The sequence below is a fragment of the Fundulus heteroclitus genome, chromosome 11, assembly GCF_011125445.2.
Source record: "Fundulus heteroclitus isolate FHET01 chromosome 11, MU-UCD_Fhet_4.1, whole genome shotgun sequence".
NCBI classification, from domain to species: domain Eukaryota; kingdom Metazoa; phylum Chordata; class Actinopteri; order Cyprinodontiformes; family Fundulidae; genus Fundulus; species Fundulus heteroclitus.
This window is the reverse complement of record NC_046371.1, coordinates 13100764-13122827: the sequence shown is the minus strand read 5'-3', so window position 1 is coordinate 13122827 and position 22064 is coordinate 13100764. Positions and strand designations below refer to the sequence as shown.

Genomic DNA, 22064 nt, shown 5'->3' with positions numbered 1-22064 from the left:
CAATATGAAAAACAATCCAGAGATTTTTTTAAATTATGTTTAAATGCCTTGCTTGATCATTTATTGCTGCATTGGGGAAAAGCTGTTTTTTTATTTATTTATTTTACACATATTTACAGAAATTATGTCATATGGTTTTAAGTATAAAAATCTATGGGGGAAAAAAGTTTTAATCCATTTGGCAATAATGTAGTAAAATTATCAAATCCGGGCAAACTGAAATGCTGTCAATCATATCCGCATGCACTGCTTTATTCTTATTTTGTGAGAAATGTAATTTTTGATTTTCATAGGCATTAATCATCAAAGTTAACAGGAAAAATGTTGTAAAAAGATGTCATTGTGCATAATTAATGTATAAAATGTTTCGTTTTTGTACTAAATTACTTAAATTAGTTCCCTTTTCAATTCTAATTTTTTGAGACACCTGTAAGTTTTTTTTACCACCACCAAAGGGAAGCAGAAAATTTGAGCAATGTCCTATATATTGTTCATCAGCCATATTGTTATGCAATCCATGGTAACTCGCACCTATCAGAGCAACATGCTTCCAAAGAACGTCCTTATTTTAAATCAGTCTTGTAACCTTTTCCTCCTTCTACCTAATCCATCAGCGCAAGTTTGTCAGCGACCTTCTGATTGGAAAAGCTGCAGCTTCGCATACAGTGCTGGTGTAGCTTTGCTTCATCCTTTCATTTACCATCAGCATCCATTTGGGGAGGAAAACGAGAGATGATGTGGCAAGAAGCAATCCCAGCGCCACACAAAAAGGTCCCGTTTCTACCAGACGACTGTTTCAGGTGGGGCGACCTTCGCTTCCTGTTCCATCTGCACAGAAAAACCCAGCTGACATGTGTAATTAGCAGCCGCTGGCGCTAAATCATCTCCACTCTGGCAACCACATGTCTCCTGTGTTAAATTTAGCACAACAACATCTCAAGAGAGACTGTTGGATTTTATCCTTTATATGCTCTATTATGGGAAGTCTGATGAGATCAAGGTTCCTGCACATTTTCCACGTAAAACTTTCATACTTTTTTTTTTCTATATTCGTCAGGCTTTAGGGAAGTAAGGCAAGCAGGTGTGGCAGGAGGGAGGCAAAAAGGAAGGAAGGACACAAGGAAATGAGGATGAATGTCCAAAGGACACAGAAGAAAGGGGGGAAAAGGATGAAAAACAGAAAGAGAAATGGACAGACGACAGAAAACAGACAAAAGGACAGAAGAAATATAGGGGGGGGGGATCAGAAACAAGAAAGAAGACATGAGTGATAAGATAGAAGGCCATCTGGGAGGATAAAGGAAAACACAAGGAGCAAAGGAAGAACATGAGAAAGAATGACATGAAGGATGTAGGCTGGACACTAGGATGGACTGTAGGTAAGAGGAAATGAGTGGGAAAGAAAGGACACAAGGATCAAAGGGAGAACGGCATTTAGACAACAAAATATTTCACCCATACATACAATACTGGAAATTACTAGAATTTTATCCCAAAGTTTTCCAATTTGCATAGAGACACTGGAAGATCCTCCATGTTGAGCTGGACTCAAGATGCTTCTGATCAGAATCTGTAAATGCCTTTGTGATATTTTTTTTCATTAAGAGGATCATACACCCCTGTCAGATTTAATCTTAACATACGAGTCAAATTAGATATAGAAATGATGTAAAAACAAATCACTTTTCACTACATATAGAAAGCATCGTTAAAAGATTTTCTCCCAAAGCGTTCAACAATGAGCAGAACTACAATTGCCCTTAGACAATTTCACTGATCGCTTTTCTTTTCATAAACAGTTGTACAGAAATATCTCAGTCTCCAAATTACTTAGAAGTAAAACACTCATCTGAACACTTCAATCTCACTAAACTAATTCAACCAAATGTAGACAAATGATAATAATCTAAAAAATACAAAAAGGTGTGGGGAATTATTTATTAGCTTAAAAGGTCACATTGCACGTCTAAATGCAGAGAACAAGTATAAACATATCCAAAAACGCTTTATCTGTGATCAACTTAAAACATCTCAGCAGGAAATAAGATAAAAATATATGGATGACTTGTGAATGCATGGGGGAAAAAAATCTTTATAGTAAAATGAGGCCACTGGCCTACTATTTTTATTTTTTTAAAGGTCCTCTTAGCAGCTGAACTAAAAACAAATAAAAAAAATTTGAATAAAAACAAACGTTAACATTACCCCTTACATCCACTGCATTGTTTATTATTTTGTTAGCGACAAACAGCATTGGTCGAGGAAGATCGAAGCACGTTTAATAGAAAAGCATCATGTCATGTTGAGTAAATCAAAAAAAATCAACCACCAAGCCCTGATCTGACAATCGGCCTCTTCCGCACAAAAGAGCAACGAGTTGGGAGAAATACACGGCGCATACAACACTGCCCTCTGGTGGCTAAAAGGCAGAACAACTATAAACCAAACAGTAAGGCGTTCATTCAGACGTTTCAAATTTCATAATTACAGAAAGCACTTATGCTTCAGTGCTGGAGAAAATTCTGTGCCCTCAGTTTTATAGCAAAAAAAAAAAAAAAAAAAAAAAAAAAAAAAACTTGTTCAACTGTTCAACTTGTTTCGATGGGGGAAAAAAGAAAAATCTAAATACACTCCTCGCCCTTTCTGACTGCAAAATGTCAAGAGTTTGTTTCATGGTTTTAAAAGAGACATGAAAAACAACAAATACTGGTCGTTTGACGGCTCAGTAGATGAATAGGACCCGGGTGCGGGGCAGAGTGGAGAAAGTGTCGGCCATCTTGCGGATCCTGGCGTAGTTGATGAATCCGCGGAGGAAGAGCAAGATGCCTGAGGAGACAAATCAATGAGGAACCATAAAACTGAAGAACAAACCCCCTTTGAAGTTTAAAGTAATGACTGATCGCAATGTTTGAAAGTAGCTCTAATGACAAATTAATGAAAAGCTAAATGTTAGAACTACCGTGCACAGTTACCTTATTTACTGCTAAAGATGTTTAAAGTGCAAAAGCATAAACCCGCTCTAAAATTAGAAAAGTTCTACCAAAGTACATTTATTCAATGGGGAAAAATCCTATATCAAGTAATAATTGTGACAAAATAAGATGTACCAAATTATTGTTTCAAAGTAAAAGAAACTAATATATGTTTTAAGGTCTACGAACTTTAACATGAAAGTGTGACAGCCTCCACTCCTATTTTTTTTATAGCATTTTGCAGAGTTCAGAGAAAACTTTGTTTTTCTTTGGTGTCGCATTTAACACTGAAATGAAACATGTTTTTATTTCCATTCCAGTCCCATCATATTTGACATTCAAAAACATTCAGGCAAGGGCTGGGCGATATGGCTTAAACATAAAATCTCAGATTTTATTATACTAAAGTTGATTAATGGGTTTTTCCTCCCTAATTTTCGTTTCACAAAAAGAAATTAAAGAAATTATTTTAAAAACTTGCTTTCGTGTCAAGCATTTCGTCTGGGAGTTGGTCTGAATCCAAAGTGCGGCTAATTACAAGCTGGGAAACAGGCTTGTAAAACAAGATGGCGGCCTTGTGTAAATATATAACAATATCATATAACAAAACGTTTGCTGCTGGTGGTTTTACACGATGAGCTGAGAACAGGCTTCACCGCACTTGTGTAACTTCAAACTAACTTTAAAAAAATAAATAAATGGATAAATTAAGGTGTCTCGTATTATGGTTAAAAAAAGCAATTTCCCTCTTTCCAACATTTCGACAATATATTTTCCTAAACATATATTCAGCATTGCTGTTATTCTCTTCATGGAAGCCCAACGAGAAAATAAAATCCAAGATTTTTCAAAAATTAAATCTTAAAAAAAAATTCTAATTAATCGATTAAATCAATTTATCGCCCAAGCCCTAATTCAGGGATTTTTTTGAAGACATGGACTTTAAATATTTATTTTAGTCACGCAGAATTTGGTGCTTAATACCTATATTTTGGACCTTAAGCCATTTTATTTAGGCATACAAATTTTTTTTATTTGTGTGGTAACGCTTGAATAAAAGTTGGTGATGCTTTTTAGCAAACTATTGGGAAAGTTAGCAGATAGATAAAAGTTAATATCAGCCCTGGGTGCCACTAATTGTGTTGCTGCAGAGCCTGAATTTAAATGCAGCTTCACCAAAACCTTTATGTGCAGTCAGGGATTCATGGACGTAAAACAAAACCTCTTTATGATTAAAAAGAAGGAGTAATATTAAAGAAATGTCAAGATTATTCATAAAAATTATGTTTTTTTTTTATTTCTAAAACCAAGAACACTTCGACAAACCACAAACACTTTCTTCCCAGGATTCTGACACCGTGAGAGCTTATATCTGCGTCACACAATCAAGTCAAAGTGAGCGATTCACCGAAATGCAGAGGCTCGCTACTCACCAGACACCAGGAACACCCACCACAGCCAGTACTGTCCATCAAAGTAACCCGGGAAGTACGTGGAGAACTACAAAGCCAACACACAGACACAAATAGCCGGTTAGAATAAACACTCTGTAAATAAAAAGCCGCGTTTGATTGGAGGCGAGGGGTTGGGTCCCTCGTACCCGGACGATGAGGATCCATTTGATGAGGGAGAGCCCGAAGCCGGAGATGGCCCCGTAGCGTCCGGCCGCCGAAGTGGTCAGACAGAAAGACAGGAAGAAGCCGATCCAGTTGAAGAGGAAGGCCACTGGAAAAGGGAGAGGTGGAGACAAAAGATGGCAGGGTTTAGGCGTGCCTGTCCCAAATACACAGCGTAAAAAAAAAAAAAAAAACTGTTACGGTCGTTCGGAGAAAACTGACTGAAGAACGTGAGCATGAAGATGCCGTCGTTTCCTATCCTCAGTTGATCGGCGTCATCGAAATCCTCTCTGATGACAAAGTCTTCATCCTGCCAACAGAATAAATCATAAAGACAAACACTTTAATGGCTGAAAAGATGTCTTAGCAAAGCTTGACCTTAGCAGAGCTGTGAAGCACGGCGGCGGCAGCATTGTAGTGTGGGGGTGGTTTTCTCCTGATAATGTGGTGATAAACGATAAAAGTGGTGATTTTTTTTTTTTCAGGTGACTCTGTGGCTGTGACTGCAGGTGAATTACAGTCCAATAAAAACAAATAATGTCTTTAAAAAAAAAACAACGCATTAAAAAAATTAACACTAAAACAAAATTCTAAAGATGTTTCATCATAACACTGGTTACGTAAAGAAGTGTGATTTTTTTTCTACCTAACTGCACAGAGTAACTGCATTTAATTATAGTTTTGAATTGACTGAAGCTCTCAATAAACCAACAAATCCTAACAATATTGACAGTTTTGGGGTTTATCCCGTCTAGCTGGAATTTATTGTTGTTTAGATAGCTCTAAATTCTTATCATAAGAAATATTTCACGATAGCAATAAAACAATACGATAACGGCCCAGCTCTAATTGGTAATATGTGCTGTCAGAAATGTTTGTAACTGCTTTTAACGTACAATAGCTTTGGAGTTAAAGTAAAATTATATTTATGGTCAGTTTTTTTTAATACTTATTTTGTTTTTTCATTGTGTTTTTATATGTTTTTGGTTTGGCATTTTTATATGAAGCCAGACTGAGCGCCTTGGAAGTGATGGGAGAAAAAGGGTCTGTTTTGCCCTACGTTGTGGAGAAGGACAAAATCTAATGGCAGTTTACCTGGAACCGTCTGCTTTAGCCAGAAAAGACAAACATTAAGCTTTTTTAAAGTAGAAAAAGGAAAATCTTCAGGTTTGTTTCACGGAAAACAAAAGAAAGACAAATTGAAAAAGCATCTTAAGCACAATACTAAGTACGGCGACGTATCTGTGATGCTCCGGGCTTGTTTCTCTTCCAAAGGCCCCAGGAAGCTTGTTAGACTGAAGGGCACCGCGAACTCTTTGAAATACCGGGACATCTTGAATAAAAACGTGATGGATTCTGCCAGAAAACGAACGGGTTCCTAGTTGTTGTTGTTTTTGTGTTTTTGCCAGAATAACAGTCTAAAATATATGTCCAAATTGACACCGGCGTGGTTTAACCTACACCGGGACTCTGGGAGATAGAGAGATTGTGCGAAGAGGAACGTTCTGACCGCCACCTCTCTGGAAACTTCAAAGTTTGGTCATTTTATAGAAAAAGATTTAAGCGCTGTCCTGTTACTAAATAAGGGATTGTACAAAGAGTTAAGGCCAGAGGTAACAACAATTGTGCCACCGGTGGCTCCGTTTAAATCGTTTCAGGTTCAAAGGTTTTTTTTCCCTTTCCCCAACCAAACAAATGTATTGAAATGAAAGGTTGGGTTTTCTAAACTTTTCTGGAAGAGGTTGAACTACAGCAATATGGATGGTTTAATTTTAAGATTGTTTTTTTGTACACATCTTTAAAAAAAAAGTGCCAACAAACAGTGAGCGTTTCAAAGCAACATCATGTTGAATACAGTAGAAGTTTGAATCCAAAGCTGGTTTGTTTTCCTCTGGGATTATTAAAGTATTTCTGATTCTGATTGAGGTCTTGCTTGTATTCCCTCACCCCCCCCCCTTGTGTGTGAGGTCAAAGAACGTAAATAGTTTTCTGTAACAGGAATAAGAAAGCTTGAAGTTAGCGTTTCGCTGCTGGACCCTTGGTCTGATTAAAGGTAGTGTGAAACTGTCTGCTGGGCTTTGTGTTTAACTGACAGTCCAGACATTCTTCAAAAATAAATCATTCCAGTGCTGGAGCTGGAAAGTATATTTATGGTCATATTATCATATTAGCTCCCTCACATTCAATTGAATTCAATTTATATAGCGTCGATTCATGAAACATGTCATCTCACGGCACTTTCCAAAGTCAGATTCAATCAGATTATACAGATTGGTCAAAAAAAAAAAAAAACTATTATCTTCACATGAGAAACATGTTTTACAAATAATCCCTGCTTCACTTCACACAAAAAAAACAGCATTTTTATCAACTTAACTTTCGCCACAGTCCCTCTGCCCCGCCCTTTTCCGCCCGCCCTACTCGGCTCCTCCTCGCACGGATTACTTTCGCTCTGCTTTAGTGATTCCACCGGCCTAGAGAGGCCTGGAAGAGGGACGCGCATCCTGGGCGTCGCTTTAGCCCCCGTCCCCCACCCCCAATTAACGCTTTAAGAAACTATGAGAAATGCTAAATGATCATACAGCATTAGAAATTAAACAAATAAAAGCATGAAAATAATCTTTCTATATCTGTACGTGCAAGATTGTCGAGGGTTAATTCACCGGGATAAATATCTGGATCACACATCTAATAATAAAATAAAATAAAATAAAGCAGAGCCTGTCTGACCTCTGTCTGCTTTGAACACGTGTTGGAAAGTGTCGCAGCAGGTTCCTCAGGCAAACCGCTCCTTCTTTCAGGCTGTTTTCAGTGACAGTTAATATTCACACCTTCATAGATCTTTTATCTCAGTCATTTTTTTTTTAACTTCCTTGGAGAAAACCTTCTCATTCCTCCTCGCCCCGCAGCCAATCATCTAAAAGAGGGGCGTTCACTCCGACAAGGTTTGACCCTGCTCTTCAGCAGAGCCGCAAATACCAGGACTGGCCCTGAAAAAAAAAAATTAAACACTGGAAAGTGGGCGGAGCCGGGCTAGTGGAACTGGGGCTTTTGTAGAGAAACACGGCTCACATATAAGCTGTGAGCGCTGAAAACAGCCATTACTTTGGCCCCTTATGTCCAAAAACTGTATTTCCTTGCAGTTGAGTATTGAAAAAAAAAAGGTCTTGAATCATATGAAACTGCTTTTGTTCAAACCAGAGATGCAATCAGATAGAAAAAGGTACACAAACAAATCTCACAGTAGGCCGCTGTGCACTTCCTTCCTTGCAAGCGACTCCGGAAGCGTCTCAGAAAACACCACGCTCTGCCTAACGCGTGTGTTCTTGTACTTGCAGCTGAGCGAGAACACCTTTTGCACGTTTTACTAGTAAAGCGAGGACTTTGATGTAACGTGAGGACCTTTAGTCTGTTCTCACTTTTATTTGGGGCTAGGGATTAGGTTTAGCACTATGGTGTTAATTAGGTTCCGGTGAGGGTTCGGTATAAACCCGTAAAGGTTAGGGCGACGCCATGGAAAGGCTTGAAGATGAGTGGAAGTCAGGGTGTGTGTGTGTGTGTGTGTGTGTGTGTGTGTGTGTGTGTGTGTGTGTGTGTGTGTGTGTTGATAACGAGATGGTGAAAAACAAAAAGTGAGCCACTCACTCTTCCAGTTGCCAGGGGAGCAGAGGTCTCAGCTTTGGTTCTTTCTGCTTCATCATAGGAAGGTAGCGTGGTCGCTACGTTGTAGGACGGAGGCTTGGGGAAATCCCCGTCTTCCTTGTAGTCAAAGTAGGCTGCAGATAAAACGGCGCGGTTTCATACGCAGAAATTTAACTGATTATTTGTTTTATTTTAGCATTTTTTTTTTTAAAAAAGGCAACTTGTTCACATGAGGAGCTTAAAAACAAAAAGACATCTCTAAAGTCTAAGATATCATCATAGTTACTTCTAGGGGTACATGTTTATGCCCTTACCTTTAACTAACATTGTATTTTTTTAGGTTAAATACGCTGCACAGCATATGATACAGTTAAGAACATATTCATATTAACCCTCAATGTGAATATTAGTTGTTCCTTGTGTTTCTCTGTTAAAACCTGATCTTACAGAAACACAAGTCCTGGAGTGAGTCCCATGCAGACGCTGTCACGCTCTTACCAGGACTGTCCACGGAGACGCTGCTGTATGGGGGGGGAGCGTCGGCTGCAGGCTGGGGACTCTCATCTGTGTCCTCCTCGTTGGGCAGCTGGAAGAGAGGGAGACGGAAAATGTAAGTTTGCACACTGGCTGCTCTTTTAGGGAACCTATACACAAAACAACAAGCAGCTCAAATCTGGTGCTAAAACATTACAGTCATACAATGGCAAGTTCCAAAGTGAAACTTGAAATTACGAGTCGACAATAAACCCTGAAACGGTCGACAAAATAACAAAACAAAACAAAAAAAAACATCATGGGTCTCATTTCTCATTTTTGTTCTATTTTTGCTTTGTTTTCTTTTTTAAAAAAGGAAGAAAAGAAGCATGACCATTCTAATAAAACCCCAAAATCAGGCTTTTTTTCCCCCTGTCATTCACGCACAAGTCCAAGCTATTTCTGTTGCGTCAGCAAAAATAAAATCATAAAACATAGCAGAAATGGTTACCTAATATTCATTTTGGGGTTAATAAGCTTTAGGAAAACATCCTATAAAAAGGATTTTTATCAGGGGTGATGATGAGAAATAGAAAATGAATCTGTCACGCACACAAAAATGCAGGTCCGTCTTGGTGAAATCACATTTACTGTTTCACCACAAACAACCACTATAGCAAATCGCTCCCTGCGTGCAATAAAAACATGAACACCTCAGGCTGCGGGTTTAAACCCATAATAAAAAGGTAAGGACAAGACAAAGAAATTAAATGTATTGCCATTAGGGGTCCGTTCTACTGCATCTCCTCTTCTTATGTTCATCTACGTGAATCCCAGATAAATTCCAAGGTAAACAATAAATGTTGAAATAGAGTCTGCTTTAAGTCTCCATCGAGGACACCAACATATATACCTATTGCGCAATAGGTGCTCGGACATTACTGGGAGGTGTTCAAACTACAGTATTTTTAAAAAGTATATCAAATCTATGAAAAATTACATAAATGCCACATTGTAACAGCTGTTAAAATCAATATGCACTGCATTTTAGCAGCGGTAGGAACAACTTTGCTTTCAGCTTAAAATAAAAGCAGTCAGATTGTAGTTTTGTGCTTTCATGTGTTAGCTTGATATCATGAAACCAGGCAGTGTTTGCTCGGGCTCATCATTTTATGAGAATTTCACATCTGGTTAAAAGCTGAATGAATTCTTCACAACTGAAAATAACAGGGCTTTTAGGAATCTCCAAAGAGGACTAATTCAATCCACATTGGACAAGTTGCAGTTTTTAACCTAAGCCCTATTAAGCATCGCTTTATCTATGAAAGAGGATTTCACAAACGATAAACAGTGCTTCAAGGCACTTCTAATCAGGATAGAATAATGCAGTCTATGTTTATTTGTTTCAAAACAGCACTTTCAAGGCCCTATGTCAGGTGGCCTTAAAGCCAAATGGGAATTAAATCGTAAATCGAGACTTTTTTTTATTTTTTAGCTTGATTAGAATTCCTTAAATACTTTAAATACTAAAAATACAACTAGTCAAAGTCGGCTTAGATCGTTTAGAAATTGTTGGAAAAGTCTTTAATCTGTGCCGAATCAGAGGGAAAGGTTAGCGTCTTAGCTGGTATGTTTACGTTAGCCTCGTATGAACACAATCCTGTCGATGACAAGGGTATATACACTTCCCAACACAATAGACTCGAAGCTTTTACTGAGACTGGTATCCATCTTTCTAGTCCGTGTTTAAGCAAACGACATAAGACACACACACGCCTACTTGGGTGGCTAACGGCGAGCAGCTAACGGCGGCGGTTAAGTAGCTACCGTGTTGTCACATACCTGCTGGTACCTGGCGCTCGAGTCCGCCATTCCGCTCCAAATGCTAGGTTATCTACGACTAACGAAGAATACGCCACCAACAACCCCTAGCGAAGACAAAATTATATAACAGTGTAAACTAAAACATTCGACAGTCCACAAAATGGAAAACTGCTTCTCGTCGGTTAAGAGGAAGCTGATAATGCCATAAAGCTACAATGCTGCTAAGCAGAACCCATACCACTTCCTGTTAGCGTTGAAGACTGGTGAGCGATGCTGTCTAAAATATATTTGTTTATACATATTCTAAACATCTATATAGCGTCATTTTATCTATATTCTCCCCTGAACAAACTTTTTGTTTAATTTTCGACTTCCAGTAAATGTTTACAGGCTTCAACTTTGAAAAGTAACCACGTCAACTTCCGTTTTTTCCGCAAACTTAACGAATCCATTGGCTGTCAAATGATTGACGTCATTCGCCACAACAAACTCTCTACCGCCCCCTGTGAAGTAAAGTGGAACGACTGTTATGTTAAATTTTCATCATGTTACACATGTAGATTCTGGCCAAAACTTAAAATAACATAAAATCGAAACCGCCCAGAGGAATTCGTTGACATATGTTGCAAATGTGTTCATAACCCTTGAACCTATCCACAATTTGTCATTTAGTAACATCAGGCTTCAATGTAGTTACACATGCAATTTATTTTGTGTATCTCTCCCACGTCTCACATTCTAATGCCTGTTTTTGCCCTTGCCTAAGATTGAATAGAGATCGTCTGTGAACAGCAACTCTAAAGTCTTCTTTTTTTTCACAACTGTTTTCATTTTTGCTTTTTTTAATATACAATACATACAAGATCGGAGATGAACCGAAGTGGCCAAAGAGAAATTTCACCGTGGTGACAAATAAAATCCTCTTGACTCTTGAATACAGCATAATGAAATATCATTATGCTAGTGTCTTCTTAAATGTCTATTTAGTTAAATGTCTATTTAACTAGGCCATTTTTACATGCTTTGATCTAAACCACTCCATTGTACGTCTGGCTGTATGTCTAGAATTGTTGTTGTTTTTTTAACTCCAACATTACTTTCAGGACTCCACTGCATAAACACTTGCTTGCTTTGCTGTCCCTGCTAAAGAAAAGCATCCCCACAGCATGATGCTGTGGATTGAGTTTTGCATGCAAACAAAACAAAAAAAAGTGGAGTTCTGATCTCATCTGATTAGAGCACCTTCAACTACATGTTTGCTACATCCCTTACAAAGTTTGTCACAAACTTCAAATTGGACTCGTCATGGTTTTCTTTCAACAGTGGCTTCTTGCTACGTTTCAATAAGGGCCCAAGTTTTGGAGAGCCTAACTTAAAGCCTGCGGATCTTTGGAGGTCCTCCAGAGTTTTCATGGGATTCTTGGCTGCTTCTCTGATGAATGCTGTCCTTGGCCAGCCTGTCTATTTAAGTGATTGGTCATGTCTTTGTAGGTTAGGAGTTTCATAATACTCTTACAGTTATTAGATTGATTGACTCAGAGTAAAGACTGGATACACATGGTTGCCTTGCTTTTCTATTTTCCTTTTGCATCACTTTCATTTCACTAGACAATCACACACAGCTTTGTGTTTTGTGGTCTGTGACATAAAATCCCGGTTAAATACATTGAGGTTGGCGATAACAAAGTCTAAAAGCAAGCTCTAGCAGTACAAATAGTTTTGCAAGGCACTGAACATTATTCTAGGCATAGAAACAAAACGCAAAACAAACGCAAATGGGTCTTAAAAGTTTTTATTGTATCTTTGTGTAAAACAAAAAGACAGCAACGGTACCCGCGACAGTTCCTAAGCTCAGGTTTTTTGGAGGGTCTATATCTCCGACTGATTTCAAGTCAAGTCTTACTGTGGCTTCCTGTACCTAAGTAGCACAGGGTAGGTGGTCCCTATGTGCTTTTGGTTGTAGTGGTGACAGACAATCTCCACGTCGTAGAAACTGAACTGCACTTTGACGCGCTCGTTGGGCGAGGTGAGGAAACAGAGAGTGTACAGGGCGAACTCGAACTCGGGACTGACGCCGATGAAGATGCTGCCCTTGGGCTTTATGCCGTCCTTCCAGCTGAACTGTAATGCCAGGATGTGCTTGTTCTCGTCGGGCTGCGTAGAACGGGACAAAAAAAAAAGAGGAGGACCAGTGGGATTGAGCGAGCAATGGGTACAAACGTAAATAGATAAATGCAGGAGCTGTACCTGGGGAGAATGTGCCGTGACGCTGTAGCCTTTGTAATCAATGTGACCCAGCTTTTCTTGCAAGTAGAGCTGGATCCAGTTGTGAAAACCGATGACAGTCCGGCGTCCTCTTGTCTCACCAACAAACACGTGTTCAAACCCTGAAGAGTCTGGCCTGTAGGCAGAGACAATAGCCTTGGACCAGCGATTTGTTTACCTACATCTAACCATTATGATTCAAGGTATATATTTTTTTCTGTTAAACAGAAATAAAGAAAGAAAAAAACATGAGAAACATTTTTCTGTGTGAGCTGCTTTCCGTCGTGCTGTTAGATTCCTTTCGCGGGGTTATATTCTGATGCTGTGGCAGCGACCACCCACCTGCTGGATCCTCTCCTTGCGTAGAGTTCAAACCAGATCCTGTAGAGCTGCTCCTTGAATTCTGTCTCGTCTTGAGGAGAGAGCTGCTTCTCCACCAGGTATTTATGCGCTATCTGAAAGCAGTAAAAACAGGCTTCTCTTCAGCGTCCCGTCACGTTGCCATCACAGTGGCCCGTACTGATTGATGACGTCGATGTAAACTGGATTTAAAGAGCTTGTCAGGATAAAAACAAGGTACGTATTTCTCACTGCAGTCCTGTGCAATAAAATCAGATCAGAACAGTGCTGTGGGAAATCGCTTGTCCTGCCACATAACACCCACAAACTCTAAAGTATTTAATTGCCATTTTTTTGTAATAGACTAACACAATATAGTGCATAATATTAAAGTGAAAGGTAAAATAAAAAAAAAATAAAAAAAAAAGTGTGGAGTCCATTTTTATTTACCGGTACTTATGTTCTCTGACAGACACCAAAGGCATTCAAAGAATAACGGTATTTAGATTAAACCCCAGATGGACTCTATATACTAATTGTGAAGGCGTCTGGCTGCGGTTGATTTCATTTAGCAGTAAATACAAATATACACCACATTTCTCAGATTTTCTATTTATAAAATCTCTTGAAGTTTCTTTACAGTTCACAGCTATGCACTGCTTCGTGTTGGTCTAACGCGAAACAGTTCAAGGGGCATAAACACGACTGTAAGGCACCGTTTGTTTAAGGAACGCATCCAAACTAACCGAAACAATGAAGGGGACTGTCCCAACATTTTCAGTCAACCTAATCAACACCTCAACTCGATGAAGGGAGATGATGTTGTCATTCGAGGGTAACAGAGATCTTTCTAAGTGGAATGGGGTTTCTACTTTCCCCCCCATACCACTTCTTAAATAATGTGCAACAGTTTGTCTGTAATGGCGAATTCTTGCACTCTAATGAGGTTATTGCTTGACTCATGATGAGCCTCCTTCCTGTGGCGTTGCTGTTTAAGGCACATTTGCAGGCTAATCTGTGCAGGAGTCACCACTGTACAGCTTTATCAGGTCAGTGGTTTTACTGTGAAACTGCATGTGCAGCAGCTTTACTGTTGCTTAGATTGAATGCTGCACGCACGCAATTTATGTAAAGTTCTCCTGCACCCTCATAAGATAAAATACAGTTTCGGTCTGAAGTTAACTAGCAATCAGTTTGACATTTTTTATCGTGTCAAAGTTTTAAATGCTAGAACTGAGTGCAAATGTTTTGATTTCTGGATCTTTAACAATCCATCTATGGTTAAAATCTTGCAGGTTTGTGGGTATTAACAAGCCTCTGACACAATTCTGCCTAGACTATTGATCACTTTTCCTCTCGGGTTTGGTATTGTTACTGCAAAACGGTTAATTCCCGGCTTTTCCTTTTTTAAGTCTAGAAAATACAGGCCATCTAAATGTGACAACAGCACCCCCTGCTGTTTGGTCTGTAACTACGGTCAGAAGTATGATGAATACTGTTAATAAACTCCTAGAAAAAAGTACAAAGCTTAATGTAAATTAAGTTTATACTTAATATTAGTGGTTTGATATTATTGCTCTGCGATAGACTGGCAACCTGTCGAGTGTCTACCCCGCCTCTCGCCCATTGACAGCTGGAGATAGACACCTGCACCCCTCGCGACCCCACAAGGGATTAGACATGTTAGAAAATGGATGGATGGATGGATGGATGGATGGATGGATGGATGGATGGATGGATGGATGGTTTGATTACTTTTGCCATATGAGGTTCATAGCTAGTTAAAAGTAGACTGCAGGTATGAGTCTGGCTAAAAGCCATTTATATTGTTGTTAATATTGTACAGTTAAAAGGTGTGGCAAAGTTGAATCATTCTAGTTGTTAGAAACAACTATTATCTGTTATAAATGAACCCATATATATGTTATAAATTTTAAGAGATTCTGGGTAATCTTCAAAACAACAGCTATAACACATTAAAACAGAAAGTGATCGGGACTTGGCTGCTCTGACTTGGGACTCGACTTGGGACTTTCGCGCCTTTACTTGGGACTTGAATTGAGACTTGGTTGGAAAGACTTGTGATGTGACTCACGATACAATAACTTGGCGACACATCTGCAAATTCTGAAACTCAACCTCAGATAAAAAAAGAGACGGTCGAAAGTTGGACAAGAGGACAAATATTTCCCACACACATCAACACTGGTTTTGGGACGCAAAAAGCTCACTAACATTAAGGTTTTTGGGAATGGACCCGACCTCCAAGTTTCTGCAAATATATGGGCAAAGGTTAGAAGCTAGTTTTGTGCTAGGAAATCAAGCTGTGCCCAACACACATACGATGAATGTATATAAACTTCTGTCTGGAAGAACTATATATTAAGAGTTCTTCCAGGATGGGGTTTGGCCTGTTTTTGATTGGTGGATGTGACAGGCAACCCGTCTGCTGTGGCTTTGCTGAAGCCGCCCTAATTTGCAAGCATGGCCATTGACACCCTACTTCTTTTTGGGAGCATTTCAAAAACATTTAACCCAACACTTTGAGAATCACTGTCACATTTCAAATTAAGAGAAGTGCTGCGGGTACCTTCATAGTGGGAGTCTGAACAATGGCGTCCAGGAACCTGTGGTTCTCGGCCACTTCCTCGGGAGTTACAATCTCTGGCTCGCCGGTGTCACTTTCATAGTTATCAAGAAGGGAGATGAAGGCTGCGGAATCGAATACAGGTTATTCATTTTTAGCTCAGCATGCGCAACAGGGTATTATGTAACGTTTAAAGCCGTCTGATCCCACAAACATGAAGATTACAGCAAATAAAGCCTAGTCGGAGACAAGTCAGCAAAGCAGAAATCCTCTGAGGGCTACACAAGCATCAAAACATAATACGAGCAAAATTAAATCGGCCTTGTTCTGACCCCATCGAGCCGTCCATTCATAGGTTATCACCGCTTGTAACGTCATTCAGTTCTTCTTTTTTCTTTTTCTGGGTTTTTTATGACACTAGTTGACATTTTTCATACAGTAGACTGGGGTTTAACAGAGGGGGAAGACATGTGGCAAAGGACCTGAGGCCGGAATCGAACCCTGGTCAGCCACATCGAGGACTGAGGCCTCTGTATACGGGTCGTGCCCACTACCCCAGTGCCATCGGAGCGCGCCCCACCTGTCTTCTTCAAAACACAAAACGCTAAAATGAAAATATCATCATATAGGATAGAGGATTATTATTTTTCTGCAAACGGAACTGTTCATGCTCTGTGATTATGCAACATGCCCCTATTTGTCACAAGGAGATCACGTGGTGCAGCTTCCCTTTAAGAAGAGGCGATGGGTCGTAGCAAACAGGCCAGGAATGCTGGACGTGATTACGGCAAGTGTCTTGTAAAAGTTTTCATTCCCTTTAACCTTTTTCCCCACAACCACAAACGCTAATGTAATTTACTCGTTATTTTATGTTAAAGACCGACACTAAGTAGAACATAATTGTGAAGTGGAATGATACCTGGTTTTCAAGATTTTTTTATTTATATGTTGTTTTTTTTTTAGTTGCAAATAATGATCTGAAAATGTGGGGGGCATTTGTGTTTAACCAGCGTAATGATGATCCCCAAAAATAAAACCCCGCCTTCCCAGACATTTAACCAGTAAACAGAGTCGAGCTGTGTGTAATTTAGCCGTTTAAATATACTGCATCTGCTCATAATGCCTCCTTGGTGTCACGGTCACCCTACTGGATATTCTGAGTGTTTGGAGGAACAACCAGAACATGTCCTTCTGATCTTAGAATGCCGTGGAATCACCTAAAATGACCTGGAGAGATCCCTTAAAGCACCGTCTCTGGAAATGGAAAGAGTATGGCACAACTGCAAAGTTAAATTGACAAGGGAAACATTAATCAGAGGGGCAGCCTTGCTAACTCTGGAGGAGCTGCAGAGATCTACGACTCAGGTGCGAGAACCCTTTTACAGATTAACTATTAGGCGTAAGCATCACAAATCTGGCCTTTATAGCAAAGTGGCAAGAAGAAAGCTTTTACTGCTGCATTGAGAGTTTGCCTCAGTGCAGCAGTGTTCCAAGAAGGTTCTCAGGCTTCACGGTAAAAAAAAATTTGGCTTACATGCAAAAATCTTGTTTGTGGCAGAAATCCAGGCAGACTGTAAAGGTTCTAAGCGGGCCTGAGCTCACAATAGGTCTCATGTCAACATGGGTTGAGAAAAAAAAATAAAAAAAACATAAAAGAAAAACAAATTGAACACCTTATGTAGGTCTCATACAGTTATTAATAGATGCATTTAAATTAGGCAGCACATATAGGACCCATATGGAGTCCACATATTACCAGCAACTTTCCTGGTCCAAACCTACATAGACAGCTAACGTGAGGCACCTACACCTGGAGTCCATTTTTCAGCCGTTCTTATATGATTGCCATTTGTAAATGTTGTCAGGGAACGGAAAAAGTTTTCATTCTCCAGGTGTACAAAGCTGGTAGAGACTTACCCGTAAGATTAGTAACTGTTTACAGCGAAAGGTGGTTCTACAAAGGGGAGGGACAAGAAATGCACACCAGATTTTCCAGATTTGTGCTTCTAAACAGAATGTTTCACAAAAATATTGAAAGTTTTTTTGTAACGAGACAAAACATGAAAGAACTCTGACGAGGCTTTTATGTCCGCAAGGGAAAGATTGCAGACATAAAAGCAGTCACAGTGAAATTCCACCCTGAGCACTGACCTGAAAAAGTCTCCTTTTTGAAAATAGTCTCATTGACGAACGTGAACAGAGGAAGTCCTCCTCTTTCACTGCTGTCATTGTCGTTGTTCTCGTTGTCGTCATTGCCGCCCATGCTGTCCCCAGCTTTGCCCTGCAGCAGAGTGAAAAAAATCTAAATAATCCTACTTTTTTTGTTTTACTACAAAAAAAAATTAAAAATGTGCCATACTAATGCTTTTTACTAATGTACAGGTATAAGACCGACACAAGTGTGAGGGACTGATTCCATTATTAATGTTTATTCTTAATCTTAGTGTATTTATGTATTATGCAAGATTAAGAATAATTTCTGAAAAATCAAACAATCTGCAAAAGTAAGAAATGAATAACAGATTTGTATTTTTTTTTTCCTGCGTGTCCATTAATGCAGTGCACCTGCAGAGAAATCCTGTAGTCTTCTCCAGGTTTGAGTCGGTTGACATCGTTGTCCCATATCTCCTGCACCATGGCCGACAGCTCTCTGTCACTCTCAATCATCATACGGCCGCTCCCTGTGCGCCTCGTCCCACGGTTGCCAGGAACAGTTCAGCCTCCTTCTGATTGCAGTGGTGAACTGTTTAACGCCTCAGCTGAACTCCGGAAGTAAACGATAACAAATCTGGATATTTAAAAGTAATAATGTAAAAAAAAATTATTACTGTAATTTTCAGATGATAAGATGCACTTAAAATCCTTACATTTTCTCAATAATTGATGGTGGGCCTTATAATACGCCTTATGGTCTGACAAATGTGGTAATCTTAAACATTTGATATATAACTGAAAAATTAGATATTCACACTTACTATGTAAAAGGATTTTCAAAATCTCCCAGTGGGAAATTAAATTAGACTAGGGTTTCCTGATTTGGGTCACTTAAGATTACCAAATTTATTTTTATTTGCCAAAATAATAGAAGATATCTTTTGTGGACATTTTCTTTTTACGTTATTGTATTTTAAGGATTTTACATGCACAAAAAAATGCTATCCTTTCAAGCAATTTTGGAAATCGCAGATGTCATGACTTTGAAACCTTGTGACAGGTTAATCCCCAACATTCAAGTCAACTGGACGGATGTATTTTGAGGCAACACCTCAGATCTGCCCCTTCCTGGTGTGTCATCATGTAAACACCAAAATAAATCAGGCAACATATCAGGAGGGTCTCCACAAGTCTGGTTTATTCTCACAATTTCAAGAAGCCTCAAGGTGGCACCTTCGTCATGCCAAACAATCATAAGCAAGTGTGCACGAAGCAGGAATGTCTAGCCACTATACCGTTCTGGGAAGAGACTGGCTCCGTGTCCCAGAGGTGACTGTATTACCCCGTTTACACTTCTCTTTTTTAACCGTGCCGAGTAGTCCAAGCTCTATATGGGTGTGAAATGTGTGGATCAGTCCCAGAACAGAAAAGAACCTTGTTAAGATACTGGCAAATCCTATCCTGACGTGGCTGGAAAGGCCAATCAGCAAGGAAGAAGCCATAACTCCAAAAGCAACATAAATAAACAGAGTGCAGTGTGCAAATGCACTTATGGTGCAAAAATGTGGATTTTTGGAGAGATGTCTGGAGATCCCGGCGACCCCATGAGGGATTAAGTCGGTCCGAAAATGGATGGATGGATGAATGGATGTCTGGAGATCTCTTGAAACTAAAATGATGGTGTTTGGACATAATGACAAGAGGAAATCTTGCAAAGTACGTTAAGTTGCAGAATTGCCATTTTTCCCCCCAATATTTTCCTGCTGGAGGGACTGGTGTGTTTTACAACATAAATGGCAGCACAAGGAAAGAATATCATGAATAATTATTTAATAAACACAAACCATTCAACTTTGTTGCAAAGTAGGTTAAGGAAAACAAAGCCAATTTTTTTTGGAGTGGCCATCAAAAAGCTTTGATTTTAACTCTGAAATGATGAGGACGTTCAAACTTGATTCATTTGCATCAGTTCTGCCAGGAGGAATGGGCCCAAATCCCAACAAACTATGGTGGGAACCTTGTGAAAAGACAAATGAATTCTTGGCTCCAGTTATGGAGCTTAAAAAAAATTAAAAGAAGAGGGAATTTAACAGAAATTGAGAGAAAAAAAATGATTAGTCTTATCGAATGTCCGACAGCGAGGAAGAAAATATGATTTTTCGTTATTTTGTTTTTTTTCCCCATCCAAGTTTCACTCATTACATTTTGATTAGCTTGTCACTGTATTCCAGAGTCTAAACGCACGCTGTCCGCCTAATTGAAAATACGAAAATCTATTATCCGAATCAAAATCTACCAACCTGCTTCCTTCGGTCCGGTTCTGCTTCAGTGAACCAATGAGGCTCGACTACTGACTGATGTGTGGAAGTTTCTCAGTGTAGGCCTGGTGCTGCCGCTGCTGGATTCCTGAGTTTCTGACTGCAGGAGTCTTTCATAATAAGGCCCAGCCAGTCGATCAGTCGCTGCCTATGGTAAAGGACAGGGGAGCACGAGTCGCGGGATGGGGACAGGGCAGGAGAGAGGGGCCGTTCTACAGGGTTCTCCACAGTCAGCAACTCTGGCCAAAGAGATTACACAATGACGTCTCTTTTTGGGTTCAGCTAAAACGGGGGCTCTTTGTTCCTTCGCCGCTTCATTGTTCCCCTCTCTGTCACGGCATAACCTCTGGATTACCAGGTAAATATGGGTCACATTTCAGGTTACAGGGTGCCGACAGGAACCTGGGGTTGATCTACACAGCAAAAACGGATCTAAAAATGAGAAAGATTTTCTTAAAATTAGTGTTTTTGTCCTAGATTTGAGCAGGTAAATAAGATTATCTGCCAATGGAATGAGTATTTTCACCCCAAAAATAAGATAATTAGGTATACTGCACATGCAATAAGATGGAGATGAATTGTTCTTATTTCAAGTGTAAAAATCTTATTCCATTGGCAGATCATCTTATTTACCTGCTCAAATCAAGGACAGATACACTTATTTCAAGACAGCAAGGGGTCAACACAGCAATGCGGGACGGGCTCCTGGAGTTTGTGATCTCAAGATGCATCATAATGTTTCTGCATGTAGACCAGAAAGCTCAGCTTTGAGCGCAGCTTCTTTCAGGAGTTTCTGTGTCGCCTGCACGGTCAGTGGCAAACTGCAAACAAGCCTTTTACAACTTTCAAAATCGAAAAATATTGCAAGGCACTGTATGAGGGTTCTGGGTTTGTGGTCCAGACTCACAATTTCTACTGCAGACCAAACGCTTTTTAAATAGAAATTAAACAATGCCCCAATAGACTAAAACACTAATCTTTTAGACAAGACAGGGCAGTTTTATTTATGTAGGACTTTTCAGTAACACAACTTAAAATGCATGGCCTTCATTTTTAATGTGGGTGAATGTAAGGATGCTGTTTTCATACCAGCTTCACACCAAAGTAGATTGCAACTTCTCACTGAACTGACGGGTGGTTGGCTCTGACCAGATCTTCACCTCCACTGGATGAATCCACAACCCAAGCGCCAAACGCGGACGGGTCTCGCAGACGTCAGCGGACGAAGAAGCACCGATCTCCGGCAGGTTTGGACCGGTGATTGCCAGCTCGCCGACGAGTACATCCTTTATTTTACTTGACTTGTTCACATCCCAAGGACTGGATTTTCTCCGTGTTCTCAGATGATTGCTTTGTTTGTTTTTTTTAAAGAACCATTGCACATGTAACCTAATGTCTTCAAGCAGCTTTGAACTGTGCTCTAGCTGGATTGCTGTCACGCAGTGCTTTGTGCTGTGGTTTACAGACCTCCCAAATACATGAATGACTTTTCTGATCTGCTGACCGACATTATCCAAAACTATGATCATGTTCTTATAGCTGGTGTCTTCAGTATTCATGTGCGCTGTCCTGATAAGCTAATGGTAAATGACTTTTTAAACCGTATTGCCTATCAAACTTGTGCACTGGATCTTGTTTTAAATCAGTTTACCCCTTTTTAACTTGGAGCATGGTGATGTAGTTTGGTCTGGCCATCTAGTTTGAAGTTTCTCTTCCTTGTACCAAAGATAAATCTCATGCTGTCCTGTTTTTAACCACGGCTGGTGAGTTTGTTTTTACAAATCAGAGCTAAAGCCATCCTGAATCCATATCTAATGCCACTGATGAGCTCCTATCATGCTTTTAATCAACCTCCTAAACCGTTTTTGACTCT

General features: G+C 39.7%; 2 protein-coding genes across 2 annotated transcripts; both read right to left on the bottom strand.

The window, feature by feature from the left end:
- Nucleotides 1–1924: 1924 nt before the first annotated feature.
- On the bottom strand, nucleotides 1925–10740 carry LOC105935686 (NEDD4 family-interacting protein 1-like). Its single transcript, XM_012876221.3, has 7 exons — nucleotides 10547–10740; nucleotides 8729–8816; nucleotides 8234–8364; nucleotides 4811–4898; nucleotides 4573–4697; nucleotides 4406–4472; nucleotides 1925–2826 (listed from the first exon to the last, which is right to left on the bottom strand). Exons 1-7 carry the CDS (start codon nucleotides 10574–10576, stop codon nucleotides 2723–2725), a joined length of 633 nt encoding a protein of 210 aa, XP_012731675.1. The 5' UTR covers nucleotides 10577–10740; the 3' UTR covers nucleotides 1925–2722.
- Nucleotides 10741–12304: 1564 nt separating this feature from the next.
- On the bottom strand, nucleotides 12305–20626 carry endou2 (endonuclease, polyU-specific 2). Its single transcript, XM_012876187.3, has 7 exons — nucleotides 20174–20626; nucleotides 18285–18507; nucleotides 17871–18000; nucleotides 15723–15844; nucleotides 13136–13248; nucleotides 12776–12929; nucleotides 12305–12682 (listed from the first exon to the last, which is right to left on the bottom strand). The coding sequence occupies exons 2-7, from the start codon at nucleotides 18387–18389 to the stop codon at nucleotides 12428–12430; spliced, it is 879 nt and encodes a 292-aa protein (XP_012731641.2). The 5' UTR covers nucleotides 18390–18507; nucleotides 20174–20626; the 3' UTR covers nucleotides 12305–12427.
- Nucleotides 20627–22064: the final 1438 nt, after the last annotated feature.

What these genes read in the sequence shown, in the direction of transcription:
- LOC105935686 (XM_012876221.3), bottom strand. Translation starts at nt 10,576, where the DNA reads ATGGCGGACTCGAGCGCCAGGTACCAGCAG. An exon ending in CGAGCGCCAGGTACCAGCAG is followed by an intron (nt 8,817 to 10,546) that starts GTATGTGACAAC and finishes CCTCTCTTCCAG; the next exon opens with CTGCCCAACGAGGAGGACAC. An exon ending in AATGGATCCTCATCGTCCGG is followed by an intron (nt 4,473 to 4,572) that starts GTACGAGGGACC and finishes TTGGCTTTGTAG; the next exon opens with TTCTCCACGTACTTCCCGGG.
- endou2 (XM_012876187.3), bottom strand. Translation starts at nt 18,389, where the DNA reads ATGATGATTGAGAGTGACAGAGAGCTGTCGGCCATGGTGCAGGAGATA. An exon ending in CAAAAAGGAGACTTTTTCAG is followed by an intron (nt 15,845 to 17,870) that starts GTCAGTGCTCAG and finishes TCGATTCCGCAG; the next exon opens with CCTTCATCTCCCTTCTTGAT. An exon ending in GCAAGGAGAGGATCCAGCAG is followed by an intron (nt 12,930 to 13,135) that starts GTGGGTGGTCGC and finishes CTCTGCCTACAG; the next exon opens with GCCAGACTCTTCAGGGTTTG.